Below are 14,866 nucleotides of genomic sequence, written 5' to 3'. Positions count from 1 at the left end.
AAATGCTTGGTGATATATTAATGGAAAGAATAACCCCCCCCAAAAAAATGCCTACCATTGAGGAGTTTACATTCTAATGTGGGGAAGGGATATAGGTAAACAATAAATATAACAAATTGAGTAGGTGTTAGGAGATGAAAATGCTACAGAATAATGGATACTGAACATATAGCCTAGGGGAACTTAAAATTGAAAACAATCTATAATTTTAATTATTTATTTGTTTATTTGGTACTGGGCATTGATCCCAGCGGAGGGGGAGGGGCTTGGTCACTGAGCCACATCCCCAGCCCTTTCTATTTTTCTAATTTTGATACAGGGTCTTACTAAGTTGCTAAGGGCTTCGCTAAATTGCTGAGGCTGGCCCTGAATTTATAATCCTCCTGAGTCAGCCTCCTGAATCACTGGGAGTATAGGCATGTGCCACCATGCCCTTTTATTTATTTTTATTCATTTATTTATTTATTTTTCAATCTATAACTTTAAATCCTGCCCATTAACATGGTGGCCCTGCTGTCTCTGGAATTAAATACTTTGTCTCTGAAGGTTAGTTACTTCAGGGCCATACCAGGTCTCTACCATCACACAATCCACTCTTGCCTGTGGAAAACAAAGAATTTAAATTTAATTGAGTTTTATTTCTTTCTTACAGGCCAGTTTCAAATACTTTTGAATTAAGGCCCTCCCCTAAAATGAACTGGTCCCAAGAGAATGAACCATCATGTTTTTGTTTTTGTTTTGGGGACTAGGGATTTAACATAGGGGTACTTAACTAGTGAGTAACATCCCAAGCCCTTTTTGAAATATCTTTCAAAATGTTGAGACAGGGTCTTGCTAAATTGCTTAGGGCCTTGCAAATTTGCTGAGGCTGGCTTTGAACTTATAATCCTCCTGCCACAACTTCCTGAGTCACTGGGATTACAGGTGTGTGACCTGAGACCAGCTGAGCCAGTATCTTAATTGGATTTATCTAAGAATCAAACTTCAAATATTGTTTATGCTTACTAAGTTTTTCAATTAAACCTGACAATTTCCTGCCATAGAATAAAAGATGAGCAGAGAATAAAATGTTTTGTTATGATGACCTTTGCACTGGAGTCATAGAAACTGCTCTCCAAACACAGCACAACTGAACACTCTCCACTATTACCACATTGACAACATCATATGGTTGAGGTACATATCCATCAGGAAGTTTCAGAGAATCCAAGGTGAAAAAGATAGTATAATCTATCATCCCATGTCTTTCCTGCAGGCTAGTAATGCAAACCTGTATGGAAATGATGGAAATATTTATGTAGAGTTTATTATACTGTAACAGGCACAGTACACTATCACTCTTGGTCTAACCTGCTAGTCACTCCAACCCCATAAATGATTTTCATCTTGGTGGCACACTGGCAACACCAGGTATGCTTTGAAAACACACCTGTGCCCAAATCTCACCTCACACCAATTAAAGCCAAATTTCTGGAGATGGTACTTAGGTATACAGTGAGAAATTCTGTTCTAAATATTGCTCACCATGATCATTATTCTCTATAACTAAGGTTTAGAGAGTGAAAGGGATTGAGCAAGAATTTTATCTGTACCTTTGTTCAAACAAAATTTCCTTCTCATTTTTAATCTCCACTCCCCAAATCATACCTAGTTTTGACTGATAAATACCACAGCCAACTCCATTCATCCTTTCCCAATGCTTTTCTTTCACACAGACAAAAGTTATTCTTTCTGTTGTTCTCAGAACATTCTAATACCTAATCTAATACCTAATCAACTATATAACTTAGAACTTAATTATATGTGTTCTACATTGTTTTCAAATCATTTCCTTTTGGAAATCCTGAGATTTCCATAAGGAAATAGGCTCATTTTTTGTTAAAGAATATATTTTCTCATATTTTCAGATTTCCCAGTGCACCCAATAGATTTCTGGCCATGAAAATTCTCATTGAAGGGAAGATTGGTGGAAACTAATAACAAATGCAACATGGACAAAAATTACCTCATCCACATGCTTACAGTTCATTGGCTTCACAGAGTGTGCCTTGATGTTCGAGGTGCCTGGCTGTGTGGAATATTCAACTTCTAACCAGTCACCCTTATAAGGCACAAAACCTAAAACAGCCATGGAGAAAAATTCATAAGTTCTCAATAGATGTAAAGTCCATTTTGCACAGATTTAAATAGATATCTTGTAAATCTTTCTGTCAGAAAGTAAATGTTTAATCCTTTAGCCATTGAGTTTCCTCTACTGATTTAACAAAGTCAAATGGAGGAAAGAATCAACTATTCTTTAAGAATAGCACAGAATTTATTACATAGTTGGTCACATTTAATGCCCCTTCAAGAGAGACAGTCAAGTGTGTAAGTAAAACATATGTCTGAACTTGATCCCTGCATTACCAGTTTTGTAACTGACACTTTGCAGCCTTAGTAAAGGTCCTTAATCTTCCTATGCCTCAGCTTCTTTATCTAAAAGCGAGAAGGACAATCATAGTTCATATGACATAGAAATGTTGTGACAATTAGTCACTATTGGTAAAACACACAGAATAATATCTGGCATGTGGTAACCACCAAGTAAATGTTGATTGCTATTAGGGGTAGCAGAAGCACTAGGAAATATTGTGATTGAAAGCATGAATTAATTTCCTCAGGTGTTTTGGTCAGCTAATGAACTCTTAAATATTTATCTTAAATATTTATGGTTATAAACATATAGTTTCAAACAGAATTTTACAGTAAGTAAAAAGTAAGTCACAGGATAACAAAGGTGCCTGGAGTAAATGGAAATATCAAATATTGCAGGTGAAAGAATCAATTGGCTCAATGACTCCAGTAAACTGGCAATAGCAACAAGATTAAACATTTCTTTATCCTGTGACCCCAGAAATATGGAATGACACAAAACAGGTCTTGAACCATTTCTCTCTCTCTCTCTCTCTCTCTCTCTCTCTCTCTCTCTCTCTCTCATCTGTATTCATTTCTTTATTGTGCCTTTATATAATACCCATGGAATGATAACTTCAAAATATATATACCTTCAGATCTAACCAACCTCAGATTCAATTATCCACATGCTTATGTAAGTGTAGCATGTTTTTTTTTTTGTTTTTGTTTTTTTTAAAGAATTTTAATATTTATTTTTTAGATATCGGCGGACACAACATCTTTGTATGTGGTGTTGAGGATCGAACCCAGGCCGCACGCATGCCAGGCAAGCGCGCTACCGCTTGAGCCACATCCCGCCCCAAGTGTAGCATGTTTAAACTGAGTTATTGCTGTTCTTCTTATGCACCCAATTTTGCTCCTTTCAGTCCTGCACATCTTAAATTGGCAACTCCATCCACCCTATTGCTCAAATAAAAAAACTTTGAAGTTACTCGTAGGAATAGAGTGACATCGGCAAAATACCAGAGGAGAAGATTCAAGCCTTCTTTCCTCCTACAAACAACAATTGGACAACTATCCATCATAAAAATAGCTCTAAAAGAGATCGGTTGGGTTGGGTGAAGGATTTAGCTCAGTGGCACAATGCTTGCCTAGCACATGCAAGGCCCCAAGTTCAGTCCTCGATCCTGACAAAACAAAACAAAAGCACAGAAAAAATAAATAAATAAAAGAGTTCGGCAATCCACTTTAAAAACTACACAATAACCAGGCATGGTGGCACATGCCTATAATCCCAGAGGCTCAGGAGGCTGAGGCAGAAGGATTGCAGGTTCAAATTCAGCCTCAGCAATTTAGCAAGGCACTAAGCAACTCAGTGAGATGCTGCCTCTGAATAAAATATATATATATTAAAAAAAGGGCTGGAGATGTGGCTCAGTGGTTAAGCACACATGAGTTTAATCCCCAGTGCCTAAAAGAACAAACCAACCGAGAGAGAGAGAGAGAGAGAGAGAGAGAGAGAGAGAGAGAGAGAATGAATTGCACCAAAAAGGCAAGAAGAATAACTTCATTTTCCTGAATCACCCCATGTCTCATGCAGACACTCCTCACCATGAAGAGGGAATTCTTTCCTCATGAGTTCCCCTAGAAGGGAAAGAAGAGAGGGGTGAACAGCCAGCTTACACAGCATTAAAGGGCACTGCCTCAATGACCTGCTCCAGCTTCATTCACCCCATCCACCGAGAATGCTGGGAAACTGCCAGTTGAGAAGTCTGAAGATGGTTAGGAACAAAGAAAAAGGGTACAGCCATCAGTATCTGCCACGTGGTGGAAGCCACTGTTGTTTCCAGTGGCCTGCCCTGCACAGGACTCCAGAGATTTCCTCTAGGGACCCTGACAGCCTGCAGAACAGTAGTTACTAGAAACTGGGCAGTGGTGGATAGGGAAAGAGAGAAAAAGGTCAAAGAATAGAAACTACCAGTTATAAACCCTGGAGACCTAATGAGCACCATGGTGACTATAGTTAATAATGTATTATATACTTGAACTTGGCTAAAAGAATAGATCAGGTATTCTCACCACACACTTACATACATGTGCACACACACACACACACACACACACACACGAGGTAATTCTGTGAGGCCATGGGTATGTTAATTAACTTGATTGTGGAAATCATTTACAATGTATACATATATAAAAAGATTGAGCTCTATACCCTAGGGTATACAATATCAGATTGCATATCCTAAATATACACAAATTTCATCAATCACACCTCAATAAAGCTAGAAAGGGACACATTTTAAAAAATATTGGAATTAACTTTGACTCCCATTTTCTTCACCCAGAGGTCCAAATTCATTAGTCAATATTTCATCTCTAATTTCAAAATAAACCCAGAATCAAATTGATCCTTAGAGCCTCTGCTTCTACAACCTCGTCCAAGTCTCCAACATCTCTTGTCAGGATTATCACAACTTGCTACTAACAAATTTTCTGACTCCACATTTGCCTCCACATAGTCCCTTCTAAACAAAGCAGACAGAACATTTCATAACAAAATTCAGGTAAGAGTCTTGGTTTTACAACCACATAAATCAAAATAGCAAGCTGCCTGGTGGGGCTAAACTAATATCCCCTTTCACACCCAAGCTACATGACAACTGCATTAAACTGAAAGCACATGAACCAAAGTATAACTCTGGGTATAAACAAAATCTCAGAACATCTGCTAATTACTAATAGAATTCAACAGTGGACACACACACACACACACACAGAGAAAGGTATAGTTTTGTCTCCAACCTTATTTTGAAGCACTTGAATATTTTAAAAATAGTGTCTTTATATAGAAGTTAGATAATTAATTAATGAAAATAATTAAATAATTAATGAATGAAAAATTATCCAGACATTACTGATTGCATTCAACTAATGAACATGTAATAAATGATAGTATGGCTTTTTAGAAATATGACCTGCTTATATCCTTATATTGTATATTATTTTCAATTCCAAAATTCCATCTCAAATATTAAAGAGTCACTGATTAGAGCCAAGTATACTGCAGAAATAGTTCCAGGTCCTCTCAAAATATATAGCACTACATGTTTTAAAAATGTAAATCATACCTTCAGAAACAATGTCTATAGAGAAGTAAATTTTTTTATCAATATAGACAGTATCTTTCTTTATACAGGTAACATAACCAACTAAAACTCTGATTCTAGAGTCCAGTGGTTTAGTGACATCAAAATTATCAGGGATGACATCCACCTATAAGATAAGGAAACAATTACTTAAAGTATGACAGAAATTTTAAAAGGGGAATTTTATGCTTAAAACATTGTCATTCAAGAAATATTTTATTGCTGGGCAAGGTGGCACACGCCTGTAATCTTAGTGGCTCAGGAAGCTGAGGCAGGAGGATTGCAAGTTCAAAGCCAGCCTAAGCGACTCAGTGAGAGTTGTCTTTAAATAAAATACAAAATAGGGCTGAGGATGTGGTTTAGGTGTGGTCAAGTGCTGCTGTGTTCAATCTGGGGTACCAAAATAAATAAAGGAAATTTTAAAAATTATTTATTTATTTATTTTGCAGTGCTAGGGACTGAACCCAGGGATGCTTTATTGCTGAGTTACATTTCCAACCATTTATATTTTTAATTTTGAGCCAAGTCTTGATAAATTTCCCAGTCTGACCTAGAACTTTCAATCCTCCTGCCTTTCCTTCCCCAGTAGCTAGGATTATAAGTGTACACCACCACACCCAGCTCAAGAAATATATTAAACATCTATTGTTCAATACTAGTGAATATGTTCACATGACAACCAGATCATAGACATGAGATGATAAAAATAATGCCATGCTTCATGTATTGATCAATATACTCCCAGATTTTAATTGCTCACCCCAGTTTAATGCATCAATAGTGTTAAATTCAAAGATAAAAAATACTATTCTTGCTGGGCACGGTTGCACATGCCTGTAATCCCAGTGGCTGGGGAGGCTGAGATGGGAGGATCACAAGTTCAAAGCCAGCCTCAGAAATGGTGAGGTGCTAAGCAACTCAGTGAGACCCTGTCTCTAAATACAATGCAAAATAGGGCGGGGGATGTGGGTCAGTGGACAAGTGCCCCTGAGTTCAATCCTTGGTACCAATATATATATATATTTATATATATATATATATATATATATATATATATATATATATATATTTTATATCCTATATCACAACTTCCTTAGAACTTGTCCCCACCTCCATTAAATTGTGAATTCCTATTCACAATTTAATGGAGGTGGGGACAAGTTCTAAGGAAGTTGTGATATAGGATATAAAATAAGTCCAAAAATTGCTTTCAGGAATTTCCAGGAGGGAGAAAAATTCAGACTAGGATACTTCCTCTACTTGGAGGAAGTCAGATTTGAGTGTGGTTGAGAAAAAAATAGAGAGTATACCTGGCAAATGGGGATGGGGGTGGGAGCGGGTCAGGGAGATGGAGGCAAAACAAACACAAGTTAGGGAAATATAGAGGAAAATTATAATATTCAAGATCCAGTTCTTAAGAAGTATAAAATACAGTTGGAAAAGTAACTTCAAATGAGAAATGGTTATAATACAACCATATCAAATTAGGTCTTACTTTGTCTATGACAGAAAAGCATGCAACTATTTTTGCTTATTGTGAGTGTAAGAGTTTTTATATTAATTTTTTAAAATTAAAGAAATAATTCATGCCCATTACAGAAAAAAAAGTAGAAAAAAAAAAAAAAAAAACAGAGAAGCACAATGCAGTAAGTGATTGCCCCTAGTATGTAATTCCATTGCTTAAAGAAAACTACCGGCCACATTTTAGTATTTACCCTAGCTCCAGATTTTTTCTACACAAATGTATATATGTCCCACTTTAAAATAAAAAATTAGCATTGTATATAGTGTTAAAATAACACATAATGATCACAAACAATTTTGGGGGGGGTCCTTGGGATTGAATTCAGGGGTACTTTATCACCAAGCTTTGGTCCTTATTATTTTCTACTTTGAGACAGAGTTCAGCTAAATTTCCCAGGCTGGCCTTGAAATGGAAATCCTCCTTCTTTAGCCTCCCAGGTCACTGGGATTACAAGCATGCACCACCATGCCCAACCTGATTGCAAACATTTTTATAGAACATGAGGTTATTGTAAAGAAAATAAGGCATCTCAAAGAGTGGGTGGACTATAATTTATGGATCTAATTCCACATTGGACATTTAACTTGTATCCTAATACATTGCCACTAGCCTGATTTATTTCTGACAATAAACTATAATCAGTAGAATTTCTTGTTCAGAGGTTTCTAATGGAAACAAACCATTAAGTTGTAAGTTATTTTTTGTGCTTTTAAAACAGCCAAGTTAATTGGTATCTTTCTAGTTTCCCATACCAATCTCATGATCTTTTGGCCCAGATTCATTTTCATTGAGGAATAAAGCACCAGGTCCCTCTCTGTCTATCTACTGCCATCTTGTTAGTACCCTAAAGGATAATTCGCTACATCTTCTCATCACTCTGTACCCTGATTCCACACTAGCTCACAGTCATACCACACATTAAATTTTCCTCCAAGTTTCATGTAAACTCTCGCTATCCAAATTCTGTTTCTTTAGCTCAATAAGGAGTGCAGACAGATTCAAATGCTTGTGAATATGAAAGAGTTGTAGAATGAATCCAAAATTGGAAAGGAGACCTCAGGAATTAAGAGAGACCAAGAAAGTGAAATGTCTGCTGAGGAAAGCTACAGGAAGCAAGCAGAGCCAGGTCAAGAGAAGATCATGTGGGGTGCAACTGACAAGACCATAGGGACAGGGTTGCACAAGCCCTTTGGCAATTACATGCTGTCATGTGCCCTGGATGATAAATGCCATATGTGGAGCTATAGGACTTGTTTGCCCAGCTGGGTTTAAATCTTATTTTGGTGTCATCCCTTCTTTCTATTCCCTATTCCTCTCTTTTGGAATGGGAGAATTTCTGTGTCACTGTTTATTGGGTGTATCTGACTTGCTTTTGATTTTTACAAGGGCTCACAGCTAAGTGTTTGCCTTGAGTCTTGGAGGAGACTAAATCTAGACTTTTGAGCAATGTGGAATTATTAAGGCTCTGGGGACTCTTGGAGATGGACTAAATGCATTTTGCATTATGAGATGGACATGAGCTTTTGGGGGCCGGGGCAGAATGTTATAGTTTAGATCTAAAAAATGTCCCCCAAATGCTCATGTGTTAGTCAGTGTAGCAATGTTCAGAGGTGAAATGAATAGATTGTGAGAGTTGTAACTTAACAAGTCCATCCTAGTTTGAATGAACTGACTGGGTGATAACTATAGACAGGTGGGTGTGGCTGGAGGAAGTAGGTCACTGGGAGCATGGCCTGGACTATATCTGTCCATGATATCTTCTTCTCTCTCATTCTGTTTCCTGGCTGCCATAAGCTGAGAAGCTTTCTCCCACCATTCCCCTATGCCATGGCGTTCTGCTTCACCTCAGAATCAGCAAGGGAATCAACTGACCATGGACTTAGCCTCTGAAACTTTTCCTCCTCTGAATTATATTTAGGTATTTTGGCCACAGCAACAAAAAGTTAACACAAGGGTCAAAGTGGACTATCCAATTTATCATAAGGTACAACTGGGTAGCAATTAGCAAAACAAGATATGAATCCTTCTTTCAGTTTGCACACACAAATCAAGCCAGGCTTGCTGAATGTTTGCATGTAAATAGATAAAAATCACAGGAGAGACTAAGAGACTATTTGGTGAATTATGAATTGCAGTATGCTTTTCTAAGAATTTTTACTGAACTCAAAAGCCTCATAGAGAATATGGAGATCATAATGGTACATAGAAAATGAGCACTCTAGTGGCTGGGGTTGTGGCTCAGCAGTAGAGCGCTCACCTAGAATGTGCGAGGCCCTGGGTTCAATCCTCAGCACCACATAAAAATAAAAATAAAAAATTTAAAAAAAGGTATTAAAAATGAACACTCTAGGGCTGGGGCTGGGGCTCATTGGTAGAGCACTTGCCTATCATGTGTGAGGCACTGGGTTTGATTCTCAGCACCACATATAAGTGAATAAAATAAAGGTCTGTCAACATATAAAAATAAATATATTTAAAAAATTAACATTTTAGAAGTCAAAAGATGGTACTGTGAAAGTAATTGCAAAACCTTTGAATCCAAATTTTCATAATGTACTTTAATTTTTTTGACATAAATATCTATCATGTCCCTAATATAAAAATAGTTCTGAGAAAATAAAAGTTGCCGTAGTCTCATTAAGGCTTAGAGAAATTCTAAATAAAATTATGAGACTGCATTTCACTTCTAAGAATGGCAAAGACTTCAGGTTGATTATATTCTCATCTTTGCCAGTACTGACAAACAGGTCATCTTATAGCCTGCTGGTGACAGTGTCAATTAGTACAATGAAGCAAAAAGATGATATGATAATATGAATCAAAATGTTAAATATCTGAACTGTGGTGATAGTTACATGCCTCTGTAAATCTACAAATAAGTCATTGAATTGTACTCTTAAAATGGGAGAATTTATGGTATGTAAATTATTCCATTAAAGCTATGTTTAAAAGTTATTTGTCATTTGAGACAGCAATTCTACTTATATGAATTCATACTATAGAAAATGATTTTGGGGGGATGGCTTTGGTTGGGGGTTTTTGTTTGTTTACTTTTACCTTTTTTTTTCATTCTGGGAATCAAAGCCAGAACTTTGTGCATACTAGACAAGCACTGTGCCACTGAGTCATAGCCCCAGAAAATGTGAAACTATGGAAACTATGGCAAGAGTATAGCCTGAGCCCAGGAGTTCAAGATCAATCTGGGAAACAGAGTGAGACCTTGTCTCAAAAATTTAAAATATAAGAAGTGCCAAAGGAGATATGGCAGAATCAGCAGGGTGGCTTAATAACCAGACCCTGTCTCAAACAAATAAAAAACAAAAAACAGAAATCACTACAAATATTAGAACACCCATTACAAAAGAACGTACAGCTTCAGGGAAGTGAGACTTCAAATTCCACTATACATCCACTGTAAAGGTCACATTACAGAGTTGGGATTAAAACAAGAAAGTGCCAGGTGTAGTGGCACATGCCAGTGACTCAGAAGGCTGAGGCAGGAGGATAGCAGGTTTGAGGCCAGCCTCAGCAATTTAGTGAGGCTCTAAGCAATTTAGCATGACCGTGTCTCAAAATAAAATATAAAAGGGACGGGGATGTGGCTCCGTGATTAAGCACCTCTGGATTCAATTCCTGGCACCAAAAAAAGCAAGATTGAAAATCCACTAGAAGCCGGATGTGGTGGCTGGTGCATGCCTATAATCCCAGGGGCTTGGGAGGTTGAGGCAGGAGAATCACAAGTTCAAAGGTAGCCTTGGCAATTTAGTGTGGCTGTAAATAACTTAGCAAGACCCTGTCTCAAAATAAAAAATACAAAGGACTGGGAATCTGTTTCAGTGGTTAAGTGCCCCTGGGTTCAATCCCTAGTGCCCCCCCTTCAAAAAAAAAGCCCACTAGAAAAGAGACCATTCCCAAACTCATGAAAATCTTACTTTGGTTGCTTTCAATTCAACAAATGTTTTATCTTCTTCCACAACTGCAGTAACTTTCTGTCCAATTTTCAGAGGCACGTTTTCAGTCACTATATTAGTACTGAAGTAGATGGACTCATCAATCAAGCCATAATCGTCACATAAACTTGTCACAACTCCCTGCACAGTTTTCAATTTGGTGTCACCTATGGGATAGGTAAGCAACAGATTCTATTAATTAATTTCAAAAGCAAACACACATTACAAAAGAGTCCTACCAGAGGAAGATACAGTGGATGATGGTCTACTTCTAGAAATTAAATGGCTGAGTTTTGAGATACTGATGACACAGTCCTAGAGCATAATGGTGACTTGTGCAAGTGTCTGGAGGCAGAGGGCAAAGTTCAAATCCTGGCTGCCTTATTTCTCTGTACAGCATAGTGACAGTGGCCTCCTACCACAGGCAGTGGAGGGCCATCATTAGGACTGTACTGTCCAGATGAAGATTGCCTGGTTTTTAACCATAGCTCCTACACTGACCAACTTTGTAGCTCTGAGCACATTTCTTAATCTCTCTGATCTTGATTTGTCAGTCAAACAAGAACAATCACAATGTTTACCTAATTTCTGTTGCACATGCATGTCACTGCTTAGAACCTTGAGTATCTTGCACATGTTAGAGTGCAAATGTTGTTGTTGTCATCATATCTGTACATAGAGAGCCTTAATTGACCATTATTATATAACTTTATTGTATATTATTATATGGTTTAACTTTATTAATATATGATTTAATTAACATTAATATACAATTGTATTATATATTAGTATATAACTTTATTATATAACTTTATAATGATGTATTATTATATAACTTTATCATTTTCATATCCATAATGAGAAGCAACATATGGGGATCTTTAAACATCTCACCAGAGCAATAAAAGATATCAGGGATTAAGTCTAGTTGAAAAGTGCAACTGAATCACCAGGGGGGTTTGTTTTTTCTAAACACGCCTAGCTGGTAAATGGTATTTTGGGATCTGACCTGGGACAATTTGCCTGCAGCACTGGAGCTCTGAATCACAACGCCAAAGCTACTGACCTAATGACTTGGGTGGATAGAAAGAAAGGCTGGGAACTTTTGGATTATACTAGATTATGAAAATAAAAGCCAAGAAAATTTGGCAAACTGGAAAAGAAACCAGATTAAATGTATCACATCATATCCCAGAATAAAAATGAAGGACAAAGAAGACAACTGTCACTCAGGCACATGGAAAACTTGTTAGAGTCTTCTATGGATCCCTGTTGATAAAAGTAGAGGTAATAAGCCGCCAGGCATGGGAGGCTAAAGCAGTAGGATTGCAAATTCAAAGCCAGCCTCAGAAACTTATCGAGGGGCTAAGCAACTCAGTGAGACCCTGTCTCTAAATAAAATACAAAATAGGGCTGGGAATGTGGCTCAGTGGTCGAGTGCCTCTGGGTTTAATCCCCAGTACCTGCCTGCCGCCCCCATCCCCCCAAAACAAAGTAGAGGTAATAATGGATGCCATGGTAAGTGACGTCATCTAAGCATAGAGAAAATTACCTTCTCTAGCAAGATTTGCTGTGACCCACCCACCTGTCCTGGGGGTTCACACTCTACTGGCAAAGAAGCCTCAGAAGATCCCAGGCCAGGAAGACAGGGCCCTTCCCAGGGAGTCTCTTCCACCACCCTCCTAAGACACTGAATTTGTTCATGGGGAAACACCCTCAGGGTGGAGCACAGGATGAGAGATACTGCTGGATCTGCGTGTGGGGTGTGAATTCTGGGGGACTGCACAGTAACTGTGTGCCCTTGCTTTCCTGTTCGCATCCCTAACTGATCCATAGATGGACACGGCAGTACTAAGACTTCTCTCATGGAGGTTTGTAGGTATTAATGACATGCAGCCCTTAAAGCCAGATAAGTGCTGGACACAAACTAGAATCAATGTAATTCAGAGCACGGATGCCATCCATACAGCGAACCTTCCCATGTTTGATTGGACTCGCACCCACCACACGCCACACCTCAATCAGTGCTTCCCCGTTCCCCCGTCACACCCCCCCCTCTCCCCGAATGCCCACTTGGTGCCAGAGCTGGGGCAGGAGCTTAGGATACAAAGTAAACAAGTTAAATGCGGCTCCTGCTTTCACACGTGTGACTAACTTGGTTTCAAGTTTATGGTGTGGACAGGAAACCAAATTCGCCCTCAAATCAGGGTGGTTCACATCCCCAAAAGTGTAAAATGGCTTTACACCAAGGAAAACACGGGGATGGTGGAGCTGGACACTCTTTTCCGTCACTTCTCAGTGTTGATCCAAACACCTTCCCACTTTGGATCAACAGGAGGCATTAGTCGATGTTGGCCTATTTCTTGGGGACTTAGTGACAATCTCTCCACCCCCCCACACATAAGGTTACGCACATCCCTAGCGTGCTGGTCCCATGAGTCCCCATGGTTCCCTATCAGGGGTGAGAAGTCTCCTCTGAGGAGACTTCTCACATAGTGAACAAGGGGATTCAGATAACTACCTTGTGGGAGCCCCAGATGTCTGTTAGGGTTTTCCCTCCTCTGAAAGAAGGCCATAAACCTTCTCAGAATTCTGAGCATGGTGCTGTCACCAGAGGCCTGGCTGCCGCCCTCACCGCACAGACCAAATACCAGGCCTTCTCTCTGGACACGCCCTATGATCACACAGCGACTCCTCAGGGACCCCTGTTTCTTTCCCTCAGACTCTGTGAGGAGGGATCGCCAAACCGTTAGGATGGCTGGGAGGGCCAGGGATATGGCGCCCCTACCGAAGCTCTCAGGTATGCCTCAGCCTCTTTATCCTGAGAGGGCTCATGCAGGGCCGCCTCTTTTCACCTTCCAGCCAATGGGGATGTAGCTGGTGATCATGTGTGTGTCTATGACCAATAAAAAGTGGGGGGTGGGGGAAATCATAGCTCCACCCATCCAAGCTGTGGGGTCATTAGGAATGTCCCAGGAGTGTGCCCAGGGTAAAGGAGATATGTTCCATGGGGTTCCCTGCAAGGACCAGAGGTCTGGCTTGAGAGGTGTGGCAGAAACTTGCCCCCATGCTGTTCAAACAAAAAATCCAGAATGATGCTTAGTATAAGGATTGGTGATCATTAATTACTCTTCACCAGGGATCCTTTGAAGGCCAGTGGGTATATAAACCATTTTAGGGATGCTTTGTGCCTGCCTTCTATGTTAGAACTCCCTTAATGAATCTGGTAGTGCTTTATCATGGAATTCTTTGATGATCATTACCACCACTTATTCATTGCTCATCCAATGATGCCAGTTACTTAACCATATGTATTAGATTTATTTTTTCACTTAGTATTTGTTGAGTACTGACCATGAGCCAGGCACTGTTCTGAGCACTTGGAATTAACCATCAAAAAATGGGCAAATTATCTTGGCCCTGTGTTGGTAATTTCTCACAACAGGAAGATAAAGGAGAAAAAAATGAAAGAGATAGTAACTGGTCTTGGTGTTACAGGCCTGTTCTTGCCTGTAACCTCAGCCATTCAGGAGGTTGAGGAAAGAGGATCACAAGTTTTGAGGTCAGCCTCAGCAACTTAGTGAAGCCTTATCTCAAAATAAAAAGGGCTGGAGATGTATCTCAGTGGTAAAGCACCTCTGGGTTCAATCTCCAGTACCACACCCACACAAAAACCCAAACAAACAAAACAAAACAAAAATAGTAAAATACTTGATATGTTGAAAGGTAATAAATGCAATGAGAAAATATAGCAGGGTGAGAGCATTCCAGAAGGGCTGGAGAGAAGGGTTGGATTGAATTTTAGAAGAGACTAGCTAGGATAGGCATCATTATAAAGCAAC

The 14,866-nt window shown here is 39.1% G+C and overlaps 1 protein-coding gene across 1 annotated transcript; it reads right to left on the bottom strand.

The window, feature by feature from the left end:
- Positions 1-1,017: 1,017 nt before the first annotated feature.
- LOC114096636 (cancer/testis antigen 55) lies at positions 1,018-13,624 on the bottom strand. Its single transcript, XM_027940186.3, has 5 exons — positions 13,546-13,624; positions 11,007-11,191; positions 5,532-5,676; positions 2,006-2,118; positions 1,018-1,270 (listed from the first exon to the last, which is right to left on the bottom strand). Exons 1-5 carry the CDS (start codon positions 13,622-13,624, stop codon positions 1,076-1,078), a joined length of 717 nt encoding a protein of 238 aa, XP_027795987.2. The 3' UTR covers positions 1,018-1,075.
- Between the last annotated feature and the right edge of the window lie 1,242 nt (positions 13,625-14,866).

The sequence above is a fragment of the Marmota flaviventris genome, chromosome X, assembly GCF_047511675.1.
Source record: "Marmota flaviventris isolate mMarFla1 chromosome X, mMarFla1.hap1, whole genome shotgun sequence".
NCBI classification, from domain to species: Eukaryota; Metazoa; Chordata; class Mammalia; order Rodentia; family Sciuridae; genus Marmota; species Marmota flaviventris.
Note: the sequence above shows the minus strand (reverse complement) of the source record. Positions and strands in the feature narration are given on the sequence as shown.